General features: G+C 39.4%; 1 protein-coding gene and 1 long non-coding RNA gene across 9 annotated transcripts in view; one reads left to right on the top strand and one right to left on the bottom strand.

Moving 5' to 3' along the window:
- PPP4R3B (protein phosphatase 4 regulatory subunit 3B) overlaps positions 1 to 4,652 on the bottom strand; it is a 63,924-nt gene extending 59,272 nt beyond the window's left edge. For 2 of the 4 annotated variants that reach the window (XM_045884967.3, XM_045884969.3), the window contains exons 1-2: positions 4,281 to 4,650; positions 2,902 to 2,957 (exon numbers count right to left, since the gene is read on the bottom strand). In XM_045884967.3, the coding sequence (XP_045740923.1) occupies positions 2,902 to 2,957; positions 4,281 to 4,422 (198 nt within the window). In that variant the 5' untranslated portion in view covers positions 4,423 to 4,650. Of the gene's footprint in view, positions 1 to 2,901; positions 2,958 to 4,280 lie in introns of all 4 variants that reach the window. The other 2 variants (XM_045884968.3, XM_064572490.1) reach the window with 2 other exon arrangements.
- A 103-nt stretch (positions 4,653 to 4,755) lies between these two features.
- The window catches only part of LOC123851291 (uncharacterized), a 104,273-nt gene continuing 86,878 nt past the window's right edge, over positions 4,756 to 22,150 (top strand). The window contains exon 1 of one of the 5 annotated variants that reach the window (XR_006792525.3): positions 4,756 to 5,131. This is a non-coding gene — a long non-coding RNA (uncharacterized LOC123851291). The remainder of the gene's footprint in view (positions 5,132 to 22,150) is intronic. The other 4 variants (XR_008506894.2, XR_010405690.1, XR_006792526.3 and 1 more) reach the window with 4 other exon arrangements.

Raw genomic sequence — 22,150 nt, 5'->3', positions numbered from 1 at the left:
ATAAAGAGTATACATCCCTATGACTCTGCTTTTGATTTAGTCCAGATCAGTAGGATGGATTCTAAATAACTTAAAATTTTGACATGTATCAGACACTATTTCATGTTCCACTATATCATCATTCTTTTCTCTTCCCAATGTGTTTAAATGCTTAACAAGTTTATTGGCTCCTTTAAGTTTATCTTCTTCCCATTAACAACTTCAGTACTGCCCACAGTACTGAAGCAAGAAAGTGTTGTGAATCAATGATGACCTATCAATATAGGGTCATTTGACATTCAACTCAACTCATTCTAACTTATTTTGAGTCCATAATTCAGAGCTTGGCTCATTTTTGAACTGTAATGTTAAAAAAGAATGCTAAATAGTCCGCTTTGAATTTATTCAGTGTATTTTGTAGCAAAATATCCTATAAACTATGAGTATCTCATTCACTCAAGTCTTTTTAAAATTAAAAACCCACTAATGATCAATATATTTCATATAAATTTTGGAAATGGCTATTTTATGGACTAATATATTGAATAAATTAAACAATGACATTTAAAAAAGTAATTCTAATGAACACAGAAAACTACCAATGTGTTTGGAAATCCCAATTTTTATAATCTGATAAAAAATGCAAATTGAACAAGATTATGGTGAAAAAAATGAAAAAACCATATCCATAACAAAGAAACTAAGTTTAACAGATTCCCTAAATTGCTCTTTGATTCTATTAGAAAAGTGCAATTTAAACAAATATAAAGAAAATAAAACAAGTGACCCCATTTACACAATTTTCAATCTTACATACAAAGCTTTTTCATATTATTCTCAGTGCCAAAGAGTTCTCTTCTAGTTTAATGTTATTTGGTAAAGGTATTTCAATTAGAAAAAATACTTAAAAATCCTAACAGTATATTATGAAACATGATTACAGAAAACATTTTTCCCAATAGCATAAAACTTTAAAAATAAGTACTTTTTTTCTCCAATACTTTAGTTTTCTATCAGAGTGATATTACACAGAAAGACATGTCCCAAGGTTTCTGATGAAACATCGTGTATTTCTGGACTAATGTTGGAGGGCTACTTTATATACAAACCTCCACCATATGTGATCTTTCCAATAGTAACAACAGTTAAAGAATCTTATACACAATCTGAGAAGAATCCATTGTAATTAATTTGTAGGGAGTCACATTTAAGAACACAGTTTCTGAGCATTTTATATTTAGGCAGATGGGGGAAAAAAAAAAGATTACAAAACAGTATTTCTTTCCCCACAAAAAAGGAGGCCAATGACAACAACAAAAAAAAACAAAAGTAGCTACCTGGTAAAATTCCATGCAAAGAGAGAATAAACCATCTGCTTAGCTGACTTAGAAATTAAATTTACTTAAATGTCTCAGGTATAGGAAACATTTTTCAAGTGTTCAATACAGGACAAATGTTTAAATTGATTCTCCATCAAAGATAAACAGTATTTTCTAAGCAGAAGGAAAAAAAACTATTAATTGAATACTGAAAATTTAAATACTTCAAAGAAATGATTAAAAATGTATTGCATACACAAAACAATTGTTTAACAGTAAGACTTTTACTAATAACGAGCTGTGCAACAGACATAATTTCATTCCCCCAATTGTGAAGTATTTATTTCTGGGTATCCAAATTTTCATTGACCTTGAAGAAAGTAGATATTGATGATGTAAATATAATCCTAATATAATTTATCTTTTCCTTCAAAAATCTCTGCCATATTCACTTTACACACCACACACACACACACACACACACGCACACGAAATAATCCCAATGTCTAACAATAGGTGTATATCATACAGAAGAATACTATACAGTTTTAAAAAAAACAACTAAATCTACATTGTTAACATCAACAAATCTTCCAGTTAACTGTTGGGTGAAAAATGAAAGTTCAGAGTACACGTAAGAGCATGAGATCAACCATGTAAAGTTTAAAAACACACAAAAGACTACATATTATTTATGGATACATACATATGCAGAAAAGGTATATAAGCATGTACAGAAGTAATACATCAACTTCAGAATAGTGGTTACCTATAGGGAGGATGGAGAATGGATAGAATGAGATGTGCACAAAGGGGGCTTTAACTCTATCCACAATGCTCAACATTACAAAGATTAGAAACAAATATGGTATAATGTTAACATCGTTAAATTTGGTGGTGTTACACAGACACACATATTTTCTGTACTTTTCAATTTTGAAATCTTTCATAATAAAAATGAAAACATTCACAGAAGAAAAGGTTGAATCACTGCTGCCATTTCCAGGTTAAGTAACTGGGCACACTGAAACACAACACAGGTTTTCTTTTCCCAAATAAGACAATAAATATTAACAGAAAACATTACATGATTGGCAAGGTACACTTTTTATAAAGTATCCACTGATTATATTAAAAATATACAACAATTAAAGAACAGGATTTAAATGCTTCTACTTCAAAAACTCTACCTTTGCTTTCAACAAAGGATCGAATTTCACACCACAAACAGGCTTTCCTTGCTTTAAAGAGTACCCCTTTGAATTTTCTTTTATGTCATTTCCTTTAAATGTGATTGAGAATAAAAGGCTTAGTATACAGAGTATAAGATATCTGGCTATCCGTAGTTAAGTAAGACTAATGAATACACTGTATTCTAACATAAACTAACAGTGGCTCAATTCAAAGATAATAAATTACTGCCAGTACAAAAACTTTCACTTTTTAGTTTGAAACTTTTGACCTACAGGAAAAAACATAGAATGTGTAACTCTGTTTACCAAACATGTTTTTTCTTGTGAGGAAAGCTTTCCCATGTTTGTCAGATTAATACTTCCTTGATCACAGATGAAGTCTTTCAAATTAAAGATAAACAACTACTTGCCTGTTGTTTCTGATATGCAGTGTTTGGATTTATCTTTGATTCCAAGAGTAGTGATCCTGAAAGATAAAAAATAATATTTATAAGTTTCAATTCGTAAAATTCTGAATAAAATATCTGAATATTACTTTAAAAAAACAAACTTGTTCTCCTTCCCTAGCTAGACATGTGAAGTAATCAAATGTATTCTGATTCACGTTTTTCTCTTCAGATCTGGGCTTCATACAGAACACACCATCTTATCCCCCATATACCCTTAAAGGAAAAAAATCCACCTAAGATCAACATTCAGACCCAAAATATAAGGAGACTAGATGTCTATTAAAGTTTTATTGAAATGAAAATTTTAAGATCTAAATGACTACTTGAAGCCAAGCTCTTTTTAACAAAGTTATTTTATTGCATTTCCAGTTTAACAAAACAGATTACAAAGGACCACAACAGGAATCTAAGTACTTAGTACACAAATTACAGAACTGCCTTTATCCTTTTCTCCCTAACATACTGAAGGACACTTCATATAGAAATAAATGCCCATAACTATTTAAAATAAAAGGGAAAGTGCAAGAGTACAAAATACAAGAATAAATCTAAGATTGTTATTTTTCTATTATCGGCACATAATTGCTCAAATCGAGGTGTTCAAATTACAGTGAGAAAGGTTTTAATTATGCTCTACATTTTATAATTTAAAAATTCTTCACACATGACTCGTACATTTACCAACGGATACAAGTTTACAATCTCTTCTGGTGTCCTAACTTGTTTAGGTTGTAAAGTACCCACTTTTTCATGGCAACCTCTACAAAGGCAGCCTGGGGGGATCCCAGACTATAGATATGCTTGTGCGTGCATGTATCGTGGCAACAGTCTGCAATAATCGCAGGAAAAGGTACCTTTTGGTTTTCCCCAGCACCTGTCGCCTGGGGCAAACCGGGCAGGTTAGTAAAATGGGTTTAAAAAAAAAAACAAACAACCCACTCAGTGAAGTTTCACTAAGCTTTTTGAAACAGACATATAATGGATAAGAAAACAAAAAATGAAGGGAGGGGGAGGGTCAGCTCCCTAGGACGAGAATAAAACTACTCTTGTCTCTCATTACTTCCTCCGTTCGCACTTCTCTCTCCATTTCAAAGGCGAGACTGGAGAGGAAGGGGTCAAATCCTTAATAGGCATAGGAGGCGGGGGAACAGAATCAACGTTTGACTGAGAGTAAAACCGGACAAAGTAGTTTGTTTTTACCGTACTGAAGTGCAGGCACAAAACCAAAGCGTTGTCCCAAGACGTGGTAGTAACAGTACCCGGCCCAGAGCCTAAACACCAGGGCTATGCCCAAACCGGAGGCACTGATTGTCCCCTATCCTATGTTCCAATAACCTTACCGTCGGACTCAGCCCGAACCAGCAGCGACATCCCCTTGAGCTCCTCCACATAAGTGGAGGAGACATGCCCGGTGCCTCGGTCGTCCCATTGACGGTCTTCGTTGAGGGTATAGACCTTCACTCGCCGCCGCGTATCCGACATGGTGGCTGCTGTCCCCACCGCCCCGGCCGCCGCCTCCTCGCTCACCTCGTCCGCGCCCCTCACTCTTGAGAGACGGTTGCGGCGGTGGCGGCAGCGGCGGCGGCGGCTCCGGAGAGGCCCGAGTTCACCATGGCTCCCAAGGTTCAGTCGCGGGAAGGGGCAACAAGAGTCACCGAGACCCCTCCGCCCAGAGTCCCGGTAACCTCTCACTTCACCCCCGCACACACCCACCCTCCCCTCCCTTTGCCCCCCAGAGCTCGCTCTCCCGCCGCCGCCGCCGCCGTAACTACTACAGATCCGCCATCTTGTAACCCGATTCTCTCTGCCTTTCTCTTCCTCCTCCAGCAGGCTCGCACGGGCTGTCCTAGCAGGGGCTACGGCGGCCGACGAGCCCAATGCGCGACGCCTCTGCGTTCCGCACGCGCTTCCCCAGCCGGCAGTGTTCGGTGTTCTCGCGAGGCGGGTACTGGACCTATGTGGGAGGGTCTAAGAGCGACTTCCTCTACTCTCGGTCCCGCCTGCTGGCGCGGGATCTCCGCGGGGTGGTCGGTTCTCGCGAGTTCCCTGTCCCGTCTGGTGCCGCGAGATTCCTTTCTGAGCCGGCAGCGAGAGGGGTCTTGGATTTTCCTTTGAGAGGTTGCTGGCTGCACCTGGGGTGTGACGAGCCGTGGGACCCAGCTCTGAGGAAAAAGTAAAGCATACCTGGGAGGTACGCATCCTTGGACGGGACTAACCTTGAGCAAAAAGGAAGGAAATGTGCTCGCACTCCTAATGGAAGCTGACTCTGTCAGCCTATGGGAGAAAAATAACTTAAAATTCTTGCCGTGAATACGTAGGAACTTTGAGCCCTGTAAGTTACGGGGACCCGAAACCCGCTAAAACTCGTTGTAGAATCTGTTAAACATCTCAGGAAGTGTTCTGTGGACCACCAGGCGATTATAATGTGGTACATTAGTGTGTTGACAAATTCCTATTTCCCGCCAAAGCGTTTCACTGTTAGGCATTTGGTAGCTGGCAATTGAAAAGCATACTTTCCACTTCAGGAAATGCAGTGCTCTTCCCGTGTTTGTAGCCTCGGAAAAGAAGTCTTCAGAGAAGTTAAGGGAAGTGGAGGGGACCTACCTGCCTAACGTATCTAAGAGCATTGTTTTGATATTTTTGAGTTTCTCTTACGAGCATTTTTTGCGTTATCTATCGGGAGGTGTTCTGCGCTGAATAAGCGAAGGAGGAATTCTCTGGACATTCACGTTGTCAAACATCATATTAATTGTCAAATGTTGCCCGGTGGATACCAGTCGTGTGCTGGGCAGTCGTTTATTTCAGTGCTCGTTCGTTCTTGATAGAATACTTTTCATTTTTAAAGACATTCTCAGCTTGTTCTGTCGTCAGTTCTTTCCACTCATTAGTCTGAAAGGTGAAAACAGACGCGACGCACGCGTTGACCCTGCAGCGCATCTTGGGGGTTGTAGTCATTACTTCTCAGGGGTTTCGTCAAAACGTGCTTTTGTTTTGACTAGATCGTATGTGTGCACAGCCTTCGGCGATGCACTAAAAACGTGAGACGTCTTACATAGAACAGGCGCCTGATAAAAAATAAATTATAATTTCAAAATCTGGATACATCGCATTTTTAAAAAATCTATAGAGGATCTCAGAAAATATTCTTGAATTAGGTAGTTATATGTAATAATAGAGCCCATTAATTGCCGTGATTGATGTGGACAAATGCATTTTGAGCCCAGAGAAAATAACCTTTCTGTCTTGGGTCAGAAAAAGCTTCACAGATTAAGTTTTGAACTGGTGTTAGAGGATCCCTAAGTGGGAGTTTGCACTTTGGCTTGGGAAGGTGTTCAAGGCTGAGGGGACAGGGTGAACAAAGTCAAATGTTGCTGCCCTCAAAGAACTTACAGGTAAGTTATATGTAACTTAAAGGAATGAAAACTATACAGAAGTCAGTTTAACACTATATGTGTTGAGGTTAATGTCCTACAAATAGAACTAACTCTGGACAAAATTGGGAAATAAGAGTTATTTCCTGCATTTACTCAATCATTCAAATATTGGTTGAGCATAAACTATGTGTTAGACACTGTTCTATACGGTGAATAAATAGAAAAGGTCCCTCTTCTCATGGAGCTTACATTCTAGTATAGGAAGACAATAAACAAACACATGCCTGATACTGATAAATATTAATACCAAAAAATAAAAGTAGCAAAAGGTTAGTGAGCTTGGGAAAGGTAATGGTGTCATTGAGGAAGGCCTCTGAGGCAGGCAGGCAGCCATACATTTCCCCAAGGGAAGAGAGCATGAGAAAACAGAAAAGCAAATACAAAGCCATGAGGCTGTAGTGAGAGGAATAATAAAGAAACCAGTGTCTTTAAACCTATATATAATGGAATACTATACGTATTGCTGTACACATGTACCCTAGTATATTTAAACCATCTCCTATTTATGTATATATGTGTCATTTCCAGTAGTTTCCAACCTAAAATAATAAATGATTTACCAAAATTACTTCATGTGTTCCAAATTACTTGATGTTAAGTTCCTAGAGTAGGGTTTTTCAGCATTAGCACCAGTAACATTTTGGGCTGGGTAATTCTTTGTTGTGAGAGATTGTTCTGTGCTAAACAAGATGTTTAGCAGCATCCCTTATTTTTACCCATCAGGTGCCAGTAGTATTGCACCCTCTCTTCCAGCTGTGACAGTTCAAACTATCTACCATCATTGCCAATGTCCCTGGAAGGCATGTTACATTTTTTAATTCTTGAGGGTTTAAAAAAATATCCTGTTAATCTCTATAGGGTAAACTGGGTTGTTGTTTCATTGACTCATACCCTTGAAATGTCACCCTTTCTGATAGATGTTTTTATGAAAATGCTTTTATGAAAGTTTTTTGCTATATTCACTCATTTTTTTTCCTTAAGGTGATTAAGTCTTCTTCATTTAAGTAAACCATCAAAACTGATAACCTGTATCCTCTTAGCCACATTCCTATTTCTTTTCTCCTTTACAACCAAACTATTTAAGGGTTGAAGTTGTTTATACTCCCTTCATTTCTTCACCTCCCACTTACTCCTCAATTGAACCCATTCTGGTTTCCGTCACACTGCCCGCCCCAGCACCTTGCTCTCATCATAAGGCTCTTTACAAACTAACTTAAGATATCTATGTTAATAATGCCAGTGGACATTTTTCAACTTGTCTTACTTGATCTAAGTTAAAATTGACACTTTTTTGTCTGATGTGACTCCAGTCATATCATGGCAATTCTTGCTTTATCCTTCAGATGTTGCCACAGTTATCGCTTTCATAAAGGACCCTTCTGACTCCCCTGTCTAGACAATATCCCCTTGGAATATTACAAGTACCAAAAAACCCAATTCAAAGTGGTTTAAATGATAAGATAATTTATTGGCTCATATGAAGGAAAATCGGGAGATAAAGAGGAACCTCGGGTAGATTTGATTGACTTGACAGTATCAGTGAGAACTTGATTTCCTTCTGCCTCTCAATTCTGTATTCTGCTCTGTCAAATTCATACTAAGGCTGACTCCTTTTGTATCTTAAGATAGTGGCCAAGAGCTCCCAAGGTTCCAGAGTCTGCATTCACAGCAAAAAAGAGTTTCTTCACGTATTCCCAGTTGCATTGTGATTAGACTAATATAGGTCCACATGCCTACACTTGAACCCAGAGATCTGAGGTCTAGGGAATGTCAAGCACTGATTGGCTGAGGCAAATCAGGGCCTGTCATTGGAGCCTGGGGTTAATCCCACCCAAATCCCACAGATATTACACCATGTGATACGGTAAAAGAAATGTAGGAAGACAACCAGAGTATCAGTTTTATCTTGTTACAGCACCATGCACCCTTCCATTACAATGGAAGCATTTGTCATACTTGTAGCTTTAGGTTTATTTGTTGATTTCTTTTTTTAAATTTTTACTTATTTTTATTTGTATGATTTCTGATTAATAACTGTCTCTACATCTAGGTGACAAATTTCTGTGAGTTCAGGGAACTGTTTTTTCTCACCATTTTATCTCTAGTGCCTAGCAGAGGATGTGGAACATAGCAGGTACTCAATAACTGTTGAAAGTTAGAAGTTTACTACTCAATTTGACATTCTCCCTAGCAAGTAATTTAATAACTACCTTATCAAATCAACTGAGATTAAATTACATCTTTGAAAGCTCCCGATTGGTATCTCTAGTTTCTATCTAACTAGTCAATTCTTGATACATTACTGAATGATAGTTTGAAACAAATTTGATCATATTATATTGTTTTTGCATCATTCAACAGTTTCTGATTTCTTGTAGGATAAAGTTCTTTAGAATGGCATACAAAGCTCTCCATGGTTTGGCCTCTTCCAAACTCTGGCTGGCTCTCTACTCTGAAGAGCAAGGCTATGGACTGTTGGGGTGATTTTCCCTGGGGGTGATTTTCTTTTTCAATCACAGCCCCTCCCATTCACCTTACCAAATGTTTTTAGAAGTCTTTTCTCTGGATGAGTGTAGTTTCTCCAGATATTCCCTCATACTCTGACAGAGTAAAGGCAGAGGAAGGAGGCAAGAGGTCCTTCATCTGTTTGGTATTTAAGCTTTCACTTAAGCACTCCTTTTGAACCTTTTTTCACAATTTCCCACTACTGTGACTAGTGTCTCCAAATCAAAGTCTCTCCTATAAAATAAATCTCAGTCTCCTGAGGTGGTGGTCGTGGCGGCAGTGTTCAAAGGGCTTGTATGGGTATGAGTGTGTGTGGAGGGAGATGGTAGTCCTTTGGTTATGTGGGATTGGGAAGGGGATCCAGTTGTGTAGTCCCTCTCTATATAGACTTTGACCCTGTCCTCATATTCTGAGCCCTGATCCTTTCTGATTTGGTGGAGAGATAATTAGTTCTCTTCTCTGATCACCTCTGTGGCCAGTTAGGTCGTAACTTCCTCTGTTCTGCTAAGGTCCGCTAGTGCTCTACCATCTGCTTGCCATGCAAATGACATTTGTTAAAATCTTTTGTCTGATATTGTCTCTTTTACTATGTTTGTCCTTTGGACTCTATACTTTAAAAAAATATTTAACTGTGATTAATTTTGCATTTTTGACAAAGGTATTCTAACATGTTTTTATGTTTTTTTAATGTTTAGTTCTATATTTCCCTTGGATTTTTTTTGTATATGTGAAGTAAGTGCCAATTTAAAATGTTTCCTCCAAATGGAGAGCCACTTGTAATATCATTTATATATGAAATAATTTGAAATGCTATTTTAGTCATAGTCTTTAGTAAATCTACAGACACATATACATACACGTGTGTGGATTTGAGTCTAAACTCACTACTCTGTTTTCATTGTTTTAGTTGGTCAACTGTAGTATGACAGTTTTAATTGCTATAGTTTTATTATTTGTTTTGGTATTTGGTTGATGTGGTGGCCATATCAGTGCACCATTTAGATCTCCTTCAAGAGAACCTACTCTGGGGAACATACTTGACTGATAGCCAGCTGCTACCCCTTTGGATCCACCATTGCATTTGCGCTGAAGTCATAAAGACCTCAAGCTGCTCCCAGCCATTAACTGAGCATAGCACTGGTACTATACTTATCTTTTACTATCTAGTGCAGAACTCCTTCAATGGGCAACATTGGGTTGGGGAACTTCGTAGCAGTCTGGATGAGACTTTCTTGGAACTACACTGTAGTTTGAAGCTCTTTCCACCCAGTATTTCCTTACCTTCCCTCTTTTATAGAGGTCAAACTTGTACTATGGTCTGTAGGCTGTCACTGTCAATTCCTGAGCCTGTCTGTTTTATCATTCACAGACATTTCCTCTAGTCAGTATCTTACATGTTTAATCCCTTTGTGGCAACTGTATCTTTGAGGGCCAGAACTGACATAGGTGGTACAGGGCGTAGTATAAGAAATCAGGCAGTAAGATGGGATTTGGGGAATAGTTTACTCAGTCCTTGGCACAAGGTGGTCACTTGACTACTGATTTGACCAGTAGTGACCTAGGAAAACATCCCATAAGAGGGCAATGTTGTCTATACAGTGATTCAAGCATTTGAAAAATATGGGGAAAACAGTGCCTACAAGGATAGCAGAGCTGGCCAATTAAGTTGTACTACTGCCTTGCAGAGGGAGAGTGGGCTTCAAAAAAAGGTCCTTATTTCCTGCAATGGAAGAACAGACATGGGATTTGACGGAGTTACAGAGCTCTAAAGATATTTGAATGTTCAGCTTAAGGGGGGCTGCTATGCAGTTAGGGTCCTAGGTTGGGTAATCCTGAGGCTTGAAATATGGGATGGGGGTACCTGTGAAGATGTTGGTTCTGCAGATACCCCTGAACCCTCAGGGATTGCAGAAGTGGCACATGCTTCCTATAAGAGGTAACAATTCCCTCCCCTTGCAAAAAGACCTCTTCCATAGTTGCTCTCATTTCTTATCCTAGCTGAGAGGTTGTGATAGCTAGGGTTAAATCTCAGCATAATCCGCCTAGGAACTGCTGGGCCTAGGGAGCAAAGAGATTACACACTGAAGGAATTGAAATAATAATCTAGCATGTACTACCAAGGAGCCAGAGAAGTACTCTTAGGATTGGACTTTGGGGGTCCTTGATCAACCACTACTCAAGATTTCATTGATTTGGGATACCCTTGGAACAGAAGATTTAACCTTGGCCAGGACCCAACAGGATGGGGCAGATTTACTGCTAAGCTAGCTCTTGGAAGCCTGGAAAAAGTGAGAGGAAATGAGCTTATACCATGGCAGCTTTTGACTCCTAGAGAAGATACCTATTTATTTTGGCATACCCATATGGTTATTGCTCACTTATTAGTTCTAACTAATTGTTTTGTACCAGTTGAAAGTGTTTTTAAGAAGAACATCTGCATTTGTTTTTCTTCTCCTCAACCTCCTTTTAATCTTATCTTGTTGGTTAGGACCTGAGAACACTGATGAGAGTAATAGTGGTGATTCTCATTCTGTTCCTGACTTTAATAGCCATGTCCCCAGGGTTGTATACAAGTTCTTAATTTCTTTCTGATAACACTTACCGAGTTAAAGACATTTCCTAATATTTTAAACATTCTTGGAAATTTTATAAATTGCCTCTTCTGTATCTGGTGATCATATAGTTTTTCTCTTGTAAAATCTTTATAATGAATTGTATTCTTATTCTTACCATCCCTGCATTTCCACAGATCTACTTGGTCCTAATAGCTGTTGTCAGTATTTTATTAAGACAATTTATCGGGAGGACTTCAAGATGGTAACATAACAGGGATCCTAAACTCACCTCCTCCCATGAACACGACAAAGCTACAGCTATGTATGAAACATCTCTAGAACAAAGGATAAAAGGGCCTCATTGAGATGGGTAGGAGAGGCAATACATGGTCTTTCAAGAAACCCAACCCTAGGCCTAGAGACCAACATTTGGGAGGAATCTCATAATACAGGGCTTATCCATGAGGAATGAGGGGTTTTTGCTCCATACCAGGCACCCCAGCCCTTTGGAACTGCATCAGAGAGATGAGCCCCCGAGGCCTTGAAAACCAACAGGGCTTAAAACCATAGGGCTTTAGGGAATGGAATATCCACTCTTAAAGGACTCATGCATAGACCCATTCATCCCAGGACCCAGCACAAAAGTAAGTCTGAAAGACGCCTAGACCATATGCTTAGGAAACTCTTTTGCTAATCTTACAGCATCTGCCAGAGAGACAGGAACCTGTTGGGACTCTCTGGGGAGAGAGGTGTTGGCAGACACCATTTTTGCAACCCACCCCCCCCGCCCCAGCCTGCTAGCTCAGGTAGAAGTGTCCTGCTCCCATCACAGCCCAGGCCTATCTTGCTCCAGCTGAGTACCCTGCCCCAATGGTCTACCATGCCAACCAGTGGGCATGTGCAGCCCACACAAGGGACACCCCTTGAGCGCCTGGCGCTGGTGGCCAGGAGGGATTATTTTGGACCCCCTGGGCCTAAAATATTCAGTCCTTCACAGGTTACCACCCCAAGGGCACTGCACAACCAGCAGACTGAAACATACCCCCAGAGTTCATTTGAGAAGGGCATATTTTCTTGTCCTGGAGCTTCACCCTGAGGGGCAGGATTCAGGTTTGCCATATATTCATAGGCTACAGAGGTGCCCCCAAGGGAGGATGGGTAGGGAGATAATCATATTAGTGCTCTCCCGTGGCCATATAGCAGTTCACGGATGCCTCCCAGAAAGGCGCTTATATATGCCTGAAGCAGGAGTTTAGCAGTTGTCGCCCTGGTGATAACTCCATATTTCTTGGGCTGAAAGTCAGCAGGGTTTACGATTAGAGACCCACAAGACTATATATTTACATACCTTGAAAGCTGCTGCCTGTGGATCTGGCTTACTCTATACCTAAAAGAACTAGAAAAAGAAGAAATGAAGCCCAGAGTTAGTAGAAGGAGGGATATAATAAAGATCAGAGTGGAAATAAATGAAATAGAGACTAAAAAGATAACAGAAAAGGTCAGTGAAATGAAGAGTCGGTTCTTTGAGAAGATAAGCAAAACTGATGAACCTTTAGGTAGGCTCACTGATGAAAAAAGACAGGGCTCAAATAAATAAAAAATGAAAGAAGTTACAACTAATACTACGGAAACACAAAAGGCCGTAACAGACCACTACTAACAATTATATGCCAACAAATTGGATAATCTGGAAGAAATGGAAAAATTCCTAGAAATATACAATTTTCCAAGACTGACTCTTGAGGAAATAGAAAATCTGAATAAGCCAGTTGCTAGCAAGGAGATTGAATGAGTAATCAAAAACCTCCCAACAAAAGTTCAGGACCAGATGGCTTCACTGGTGAATTCTACCAAACATTGGAAGATATAATACCTATCCTTCTCGGACAAGGACACCACAGAGAAGAAAATTACAGGCCAGGCCATAACCCTGATGAACATGGATGCAAAAGTCTTCAACAAAATACTAGCAAACCAGGGGCGCCTGGGTGGCTCAGTCGTTAAGCATCTGCCTTCGGCTCAGGTCATGATCCCAGGGTCCTGGGATCGAGCCCCGCATCGGGCTCCCTGCTCAGCGGGAAGCCCGCTTCTCCCTCTCCCACTCCCCCTGCTTGTGTTCCCTCTCTCGCTGTGTCTCTCTCTGTCAAATAAATAAATAAAATCTTTAAAAAAAAAACATTAGCAAACCAAATTCAATGGTACATTAAAAGGATCATACACCATGATCAAGGTTGATTTATCTCAGGGATGCAAGTATAGTCAACATCCGCAAATCAATCAGTATGATACATCACATTAACATTTGCATGTAAGAATAAGCTGTTGTATGCACAGTACAAATGGGAGGCCAGGAGACTCCAAAGCGAAGGGTAGAGAGAGAGAAGGCCTTTGTTCATAATGATATACAGTCCTGGAGCCACCCAGCCACGGGGAGTGTGACTTGGCTTCTGTGAAATAAATTCATGGCCCTGTGAGCATCCCTACCCACCCCCACAATCGCTTTAGCTTATGTTGGTTTGTGCCCCTTGATATCAGGACATATTCTCACTTTTCCATTACACTGCCTAACACCCTGGTCTCAACTCATGAGCCTAGAATTTTATAAAAGCCTGTTGATAACATCATTGTCTACCTTCTTTTTGCAAGTAACCAAGCATATTCTTGCCTGATTAAGTGCTTTGAAAATATCACCTGTACAAGCCTTCTCTTGACTTGTATTCTTTAATAAAATTTGCTAATTCTGGTGAAGAAAAAGCACAGGGTTACGGAGTAGAAGACTGTTAAATTGGTTTATAAAATGAAAAGGCTGCTCCATTCTAAACATAAAATACCAGCTGAATATGAAGTTGTTAGTGCCTTCATTTGGAATTCTCCTTCCAGAATAGCTGCACATCTTCCTCCACTTCATTCAGGTGTTTGCTCAAATGTTACCTACTTAGGCCATTCTGGATCATTTTATCTAAAATAGTACCTTTTCTTGATCATTTTATCCCTTTACCCAGTTGTTTTTCTTTAAAAAACCTACTACCACCTGACATGCTATATACTTTACTGTTAGTTTCCATCCACTAGAATGTGAACTTTGGAACTTGATGTTTTGTTTACCAATGCATTCCTTGCACACTTTATAGTGTCTGGAACATAGTGTTGAATTAATGAATACTATGCTTGGCAGACTTGAACTAAGAAAGATGCTGATATTTACCCTACTATCTTCGATCTACAAATATAAAATATTCTGTAAGAGATGAAAAAATTATTGCATAAAAACTGTAATGTATGGGCAGGGGAGTGTCAGTAACAAAGAATATGAAGGGAAGGGTCTTGTAAGTACCCGCATTGCACTAACTACCAAAGATGGGCACTTCAATTTTAGTCATTATAGTGTTTTTAGCATATAACTGCACTTTTAGAAGTAACTTCATGGAGAGTAGGGAAAACTACCAAGATTTGAATGAAGACAAAAATATAAGTTCAGACATAAAGTGTGAGATCTTGGTTTAAGTGGAAATGGAATCTTTTTGGTGGTTTGTGATTAGTGGGCTATACTGTCATTTTGTGGAACCACTGGTCTCTAGAATTTAAGAACTAGCTTCATTTTTCTCCCAGTAGTAGTTGGGAGTCCCTTTAAGAAAAGAGAAAACTTAAAAAAATTACAATTTTGAAATGCTATAATTAAAGCTTACTCTTTTTTTTTTTTAAACTAGGCTCCATGCCCAGTGGGGAACCCAATGCAGGGCTTGAACTCACGACCCTGAGATCAAGGGTTGGACACTTAATCTACTGAGCCACCCAGGCGCCCCAAGCTTATGTTTTAAACAGAAGGCAAGTGAGAAAGAAAGATTTTTGTCACTATTAAAGAAAAATCAAATGTACAAAGCATGTAGTTTATATTTAATGTCATTTTCAATTAATCTTCAGTATTTCAGAAAATGTGCCTACCATACTATTTTACACACTATATATAAAATATACATATTTAAAAAAATATTTCACCAACTAAATTTTTAGTATTTATGAGCTATTTATGAGTCATGAATATACAAATATTTTGCAGATTTATAAAAGGATTGCATATTCTTTTTTTTTTGTAAACAAAGATGGAAATTTTTAGTCCACATATGACCATACAGATATTTTGAGTACTATATAGTTTGTGCTATTACTTGACATACTTTTCCTAGAGAACCCCTGAGTAGGAAAATGCTTAACCCCAAAGCTTTTTTTTTTTTTTTTTTTGTAGTGTTCAATGATTCATTGTTTGCGTGTAACACCCATTGCTCCATTCAATACATGCCCTCTTTAATACCCATCACCAGGCTAACCCATCCCCTCACCCCCCTCCCCTCTAGAACCCTCAGTTTGTTTCTCAGAGTCCATAGTCTCTCATGGTTCGTCTCCCCCTCCGAATTCCCCCTTCATTTTGCCCTTCCTACTATCTTCTTCTTCTTCTTCTTCTTTTTTTAATGTATAATGTATTATTTGTTTCAGAGGTACAGGTCTGTGATTCAACAGTCTTACACAATTCACAGCACTCACAGTAGCACAGACCCTCCCCAAAATCTATCACTCAGCCACCACATCCCTCCCACCCCCCACCATAGTTTGGCTATTGTGGACATTGCTGCTATAAACATCAGGGTGCACATACCCCTTTGGATCCCTACATTTGTATCTTTGGGGGTAAATACCCAGTAGTGAAAATGCTGGGTCATAGGGTAGCTCTATTTTCAACTTTTTGAGGAACCTCTATACTATTTTCCAGAGTGGCTGCACCAGCTTGCATTCCCACCAACAGTGTAGGAGGGTTCCCCTTTCTCGGCATCCCTGCCAACATCTGTTGTTTCCTGACTTGTTAATTTTAGCCGTTCTGACTGGTGTGTGAGGTGGTATCTCATTGAGGTTTTGATTTGGATTTCCCTGATGCCAAGCAATGTTGAGCGCTTTTTCATGTGTCTGTTGGCCATTTGGATGTCTTCTGCCCATTTCTTGATTGGATTATTTGTTCTTTGGATGTTGAGTTTGATAAGTTCTTTATAGATTTTGGATACTAGCCCTTTATCTGATATGTCATTTGCAAATATCTTCTCCCATTCTGTCGGTTGTCTTTTGGTTTTGTTGACTGTTTGCTTTGCAAAAGCTTTTTATCTTGATGAAGTCCCAATAGTTCATTTTTGCCCTTGCTTCCCTTGCCTTTGGCGATGTTTCTAGGAAGAAGTTGCTGCGGCTGAGGTCGAAGAGGTTGCTGCCTGTGTTCTTCTTTAGGATTTTAATGGACTCCTGTCTCACATTTAGGTCTTTCAACCATTTGGAGTCTATTTTTTGTGTGTGGTGTAAAGAAATGGTCCAGTTTCATTCTTCTGCACGTGGCTGTCCAATTTTCCCCACACCATTTGTTGAAGAGACTGTCTTTTTTCCATTGGACATTCTTTCCTGCTTTGTCAAAGATTAGTTGACCATAGAGTTGAGGGTCCATTTCTGGGCTCTCTATTTTGTTCCATTGATCTGTGTGTCTGTTTATGTGCCAGTACCATACTGTCTTGATGATGACAGCTTTGTAATAGAGCTTGAAGTCCGGCATTGTGATGCCACCAGCTTTTCTTTTTCAACATTCCTCTGGCTATTGAGGGTCTTTTCTGGTTCCATACAAATTTTAGGATTATTTGTTCCATTTCTTTGAAAAAAGTTGATGGTATTTTGATAGGGATTGCATTAAATATGTAGATTGCTCTGGGTAGCATTGACATCTTCACAATATTTGTTCTTCCAATCCGTAAGCATGGAATGTTTTTCCATTTCTTTGTGTCTTCCTCAATTTCTTTCATGAGTATTTTATAGTTTTCTGAGTACAGATCCTTTGCCTCTTTGGTTAAATTTATTCCTAGGTACCTTATGGTTTTGGGTGCAGTTGTAAACGGGATTGACTCCTTAATTTCCCTTTCTTCTGTCTTGTTGTTGATGTATAGGAATGGCACTGATTTCTGTGCATTGATTTTATATCCTGCCACTTGACTGAATTCCTGTATGAGTTCTAGCAGTTTTGGGGTGGAGTCTTTTGAGTTTTCCACGTAAAGTATATCATCTGCAAAGAGTGAGAGTTTGACTTCTTCTTTGCCGATTCGAATGCCTTTTATTCTTTTTTGTTGTCTGATTGCTGTGGCTAGGACTTCTAGTACTATGTTGAATAGCAGTGGTGATAGTGGACATCCCTGCCATGTTCCTGACCTTAGGGGGAAAGCTCTCAGTTTTTCCCCGTTGAGAATGATATTCACTGTGGGTTTTTCATAGATGGCTTTTATGATATTGAGGTATGTACCCTCTATCCCTATGCTCTGAAGAGTTTTGATCAAGAAAGGATGCTGTACTTTGTCAAATACTTTTTCTGCATCTATTGAGAGGATCATATGGTTCTTGTTCTTTCTTTTATTAATGTATTGTATCACACTGATTGATTTGCGGATGTTGAACCAACCTTGCAGCCCAGGAATAAATCCCACTTGGTCGTGGTGAATAATCCTTTTAATGGACTGTTGGATCCTACTGGCTAGTATTTTGGTGAGAATTTTTGCATCCATGTTCATCAGGGATATTGGTCTGTAATTCTCCTTTTTGATGGGGTCTTTGTCTGGTTTTGGGATCAAGGTAATGGTGGCCTCATAAAACAAGTTTGTAAGTTTTACCTTCCATTTCTATTTTTTGGAACAATTTCAGAAGAATAGGTATGAATTCTTTAAATGTGTGGTAGAATTCCCCTGGGAAGCAATCTGGCCCTGGGTTCTTGTTTGTTGGGAGATTTTTGATGACTGCTTCAGTTTCCTTAGTGGTTATAGGTCTGTTCAGGTTTTGTTTCTTCTTGGTTCAGTTTTGGTAGTTGATACATCTCTAGGAATGCATCCATTTCTTCCAGACTGTCTTATTTGCTGACATATAGTTGCTCATAATATGTTCTTATAATTGTTTGTATTTCTTTGGTGTTGGTTGTGATCTCTCTTTCATTCATGATTTTATTTTTTTGGGTCAAGTCTGGCCAGGGGTTTATCAATCTTATTAATTTTTTCAAAGAACCAGCTCCTGGTTTTGTTGATCTGTTCTACTGTTCTTTGGGTTTCTATTTCATTGATTTCTACCCTGATCTTTATTATTTCTCTTCTCCTGCTGGGTTTAGGCTTTATTTGCTGTTCTTTCTCCAGCTCCTTTAGGTGTAGGGTTAGGTTGTGTACTTGAGACCTTTCTTGTTTCTTGAGAAAGGCTTGTATTGCTATATACTTTCCTCTTAGGACTGCCTTTGCTGCATCCCAAAGATTTTGAACAGTTGTGTTTTCATTCTCACTTGTTTCCATGAATTTTTTTAATTCTTCTTTAATTTCTTGGTTGACCCATTCATTCTCTAGTAGGATGCTCTTTAGCCTCCCTGTATTTGAGTTCTTTCCGACTTTCCTCTTGTGATTGAGTTCTAGTTTCAAAGCGTTGTGGTCTAATATAGGCAGGGAAAGATCCCAATCTTTTGGTACCAGTTGAGACTTGATTTGTGACCTAGGAGGTGATCTATGCTGGAGAATGTTCCATGGGCACTAGAGAAGAATGTGTATTCTGTTGCTTTGGGATGGAATGTTCTGAATATATCTGTGAAGTCCATTTGGTCCAGTGTGTCATTTAAAGTCTTTATTTCCTTGTTGATCTTTTGCTTAGATGATCTGTCCATTTCAGTGAGGGGGGTGTTAAAGTCCCCCACTATTATTGTATTGTTGTCAATGTGTTTCTTTGCTTTTGTTATTAATTGGCTTATATAATTGGCTGCTCCCATGTTAGGGGCATAGATATTTACAATTGTTAGATCGTCTTGTTGGATAGACTCTTTAAGCAAGATATAGTGTCCTTCCTCATCTCTTATTATAGTCTTTGGCTTAAAATCTAATTTGTCTGATATAAGGATTGCCACCCCAGCTTTCTTTTGGTGTCCATTAGCATGGTAAATGGTTTTCCACCCCCTCACTTTCAATCTGGGGGTGTCTTTGGGTCTAAAATGAGTCTCTTGCAGACAGCATATCGATGGGTCTTGTTTTTTAATCCAATCTGATAGCCTGTGTCTTTTGATTGGGGCATTTAGCCCATTTACATTCAGGGTAACTATTGAAAGATAGGAATTTAGTGCCATTGTATTGCCTGTAAGGTGACTGTTAACTGTATATTGTCTGTTCTTTTCTGGTCTATGTTACTTTTAGACTCTCTCTTTGCTTAGAGGACCCCTTTCAGTATTTCTTGTAGGACTGGTTTTGTGTTTGCAAATTCCTTTAGTTTTTGTTTGTCCTGGAAGCTTTTTATCTCTCCTTCTATTTTCAATGACAGCCTAGCTGGATATGGTATTCTTGGCTGCATATTTTTCTCATTTAGTGCTCTGAATATATCCTGCCAGTCCTTTCTGGCCTGCCAGGTCTCTGTGGATAGGTCTGTTGCCAATCTAATGTTTCTACCATTGTAGGTTACAGATCTCTTCTCCCAAGCTGGTTTCAGGATTTTCTCTTTGTGTCTGAGACTCGTAAATTTTACTATTAGATGTTGGGGTGTTGACCTATTTGTATTGATTTTGAGAGGGGTTCTCTGTGCCTCCTGGATTTTGATGCCTGTTTCCTTCCCCAAATATGGGAAGTTCTGTGCTATAATTTGCTCCAATATACCTTCTGTCCCTCTCTTTCCTCTTCTTCTGGGATCCCAATTATTCTAATATTGTTTCGTCTTATGGTATCACTTATCTCTCGAATTCTGCCCTTGTGATCCAGTAGTTGTTTATCTTTTTCTCAGCTTCTTTATTCTCCATCATTTGGTCTTCTATGTCACTAATTCTTTCTTCTGCCTCATTTATCGTAGCAGTTAGAGCCTCCATTTTTTATTGCAACTCATTAATAGCATTTTTGATTTCGACTGGTTAGATTTTAGTTTTTATTTCTCCAGAAAGCGTTTCTCTAATATCTTCCATGCTTTTTTCAAGCCTAGTAAGTATCTTTATAATCATCATTCTGAACTCTACTTCTGACATCTTAGTAATGTCCATATTGATTAGGTCCCTGGCAGTCATTACTGCCTCTTGTTTTTTTGTTTTTTGAGGTGATTTTTTTCTGTCTTTTCATTTTGTCCAGAGGAGAATAGATGAATAAGAGAACAAAATGCTAACAGGGTAACAACGACCCCAGAAAAATATGCACTAAACAAATTAGAAAAGACCTGAAGTCGGGGGAAAAGAAAGGGAAGGAAAAAAAAAGAAAAAAAAGAAAAAGATTAAAAAAAAGAATATGATCAAATATAATCAGGCTGGTGAATAGATCAGTGGCACACACTAGATTTTGGGCATATTTTGGTCTGTTAGAAGGAACTGCCTCCCAAAATTTTAAAGAAAGAAAAGTTCATATATGTACAAAAATAAGGGTAAATACGGTGAAGAGATGGAATATGACTGTAAAGATGAAAATTATAAAAGATTTTATAAAAGGAATTGATAAGAAGTTGGTTGAAAAAAGAAAGAAATTAAAAAAAAGGGGGGAGGGAGAGAAAGTGATCAGGCAGGAGACTAGAACAAAGCCATACACTAGAGATTTAGGGTATATTTTGGTCTGTTAGAAGAAACTGTATCCCAAAATTTTAAAGAGAGAACAACTTATATATATATATATACCAAAAATAAGGTTAAGTACTATGAAGGGATAGAATATGACTCTAAAAATAAAAAATAAAAAAGATTTTTAAAAAGGGATTGATAAGATGTTGGTTGAAAAGGGGAAAAAGAAAAATTCAAAAAAAAAATTCAAAAAATTAACTATGAGACTAAAGAATCGGGAAAAAAAGCCATTAATTCTATGTGCTGTATTTCCCTAGCACTGGCGTTCTGCCTTTCTCATTGATCAATAAATTTGGTCTTGGCTGGCTGTTCTTGCTGATCTTCTGGGGGAAGGGCCTATTGCAGTGGTTCTCAGATGTCTTTGCTGGAGGCGGAATTGCACCGCCCTTGCGGGGGCTGGGCTAAGTAATCTGCTCGGGTTTGCTCTCAGGAGCTTTTGTTCCTTGCAAGCTTTCCCTACAGCTTTGGAGGATGAGAGTGGAAATGGCGGCCTCCCTATCTCTGTCCTGGAGGAACCGAGAACTTGGGGCCCCACTCCTCAGTGAGCCCCCAGAGAAAAGCAGTCAGTCACTCCCATCTCCCCGGTCTCCGGCCACACTCTGTGCTTACCTGGCCTGTGACTGAGCATTTCTATCTCTGGCACATGACCCCGTTTGCAGTCTCCAAACCCAGCAGATTCCTGCGGTGTGTTTACGCGCCGCTCCTCCTGGGGGAAGAAGGGGAGTCTCCCCGATCTGCCGCTTGTTGGGTCCCTGCTGGAGAAGAATTGGCCCGACTGTGCTGCAGATCATGGTTTATGGCAACTCCGAGCTGAGAGCCCACTCCTTGACTCTGTCTTTGCAGCCGGCTTCCCCACTCCGATACTTGGGAGCTCTGCCACCCTCAGGCACCCCTGGTCTTTATGTGACTCCAAGGGTCCTGAGACCACACTGTCCCAGTGTGGTCCACCCCTGGCTTAACCACTGGAGTGTCATCCTCAGCGGAGCCGACTTCTAAAATTTCCGATTTTGTGCTCCGCTGCTGTATCACTTGCTGGTAGTGGCTGATGGAGGCTCCCTCCCCCTGCGGTCTCTCTTCTTGGATATCACCTCGGATTCACTTCTCAC

This window comes from Mirounga angustirostris, unplaced genomic scaffold (genome assembly GCF_029215605.1).
Source record: "Mirounga angustirostris isolate CCGP_5_RB_7025 unplaced genomic scaffold, mMirAng1.0.hap1 SCAF_10, whole genome shotgun sequence".
Classification (NCBI taxonomy): Eukaryota; Metazoa; Chordata; class Mammalia; order Carnivora; family Phocidae; genus Mirounga; species Mirounga angustirostris.
Note: the sequence above shows the minus strand (reverse complement) of the source record. Positions and strands in the feature narration are given on the sequence as shown.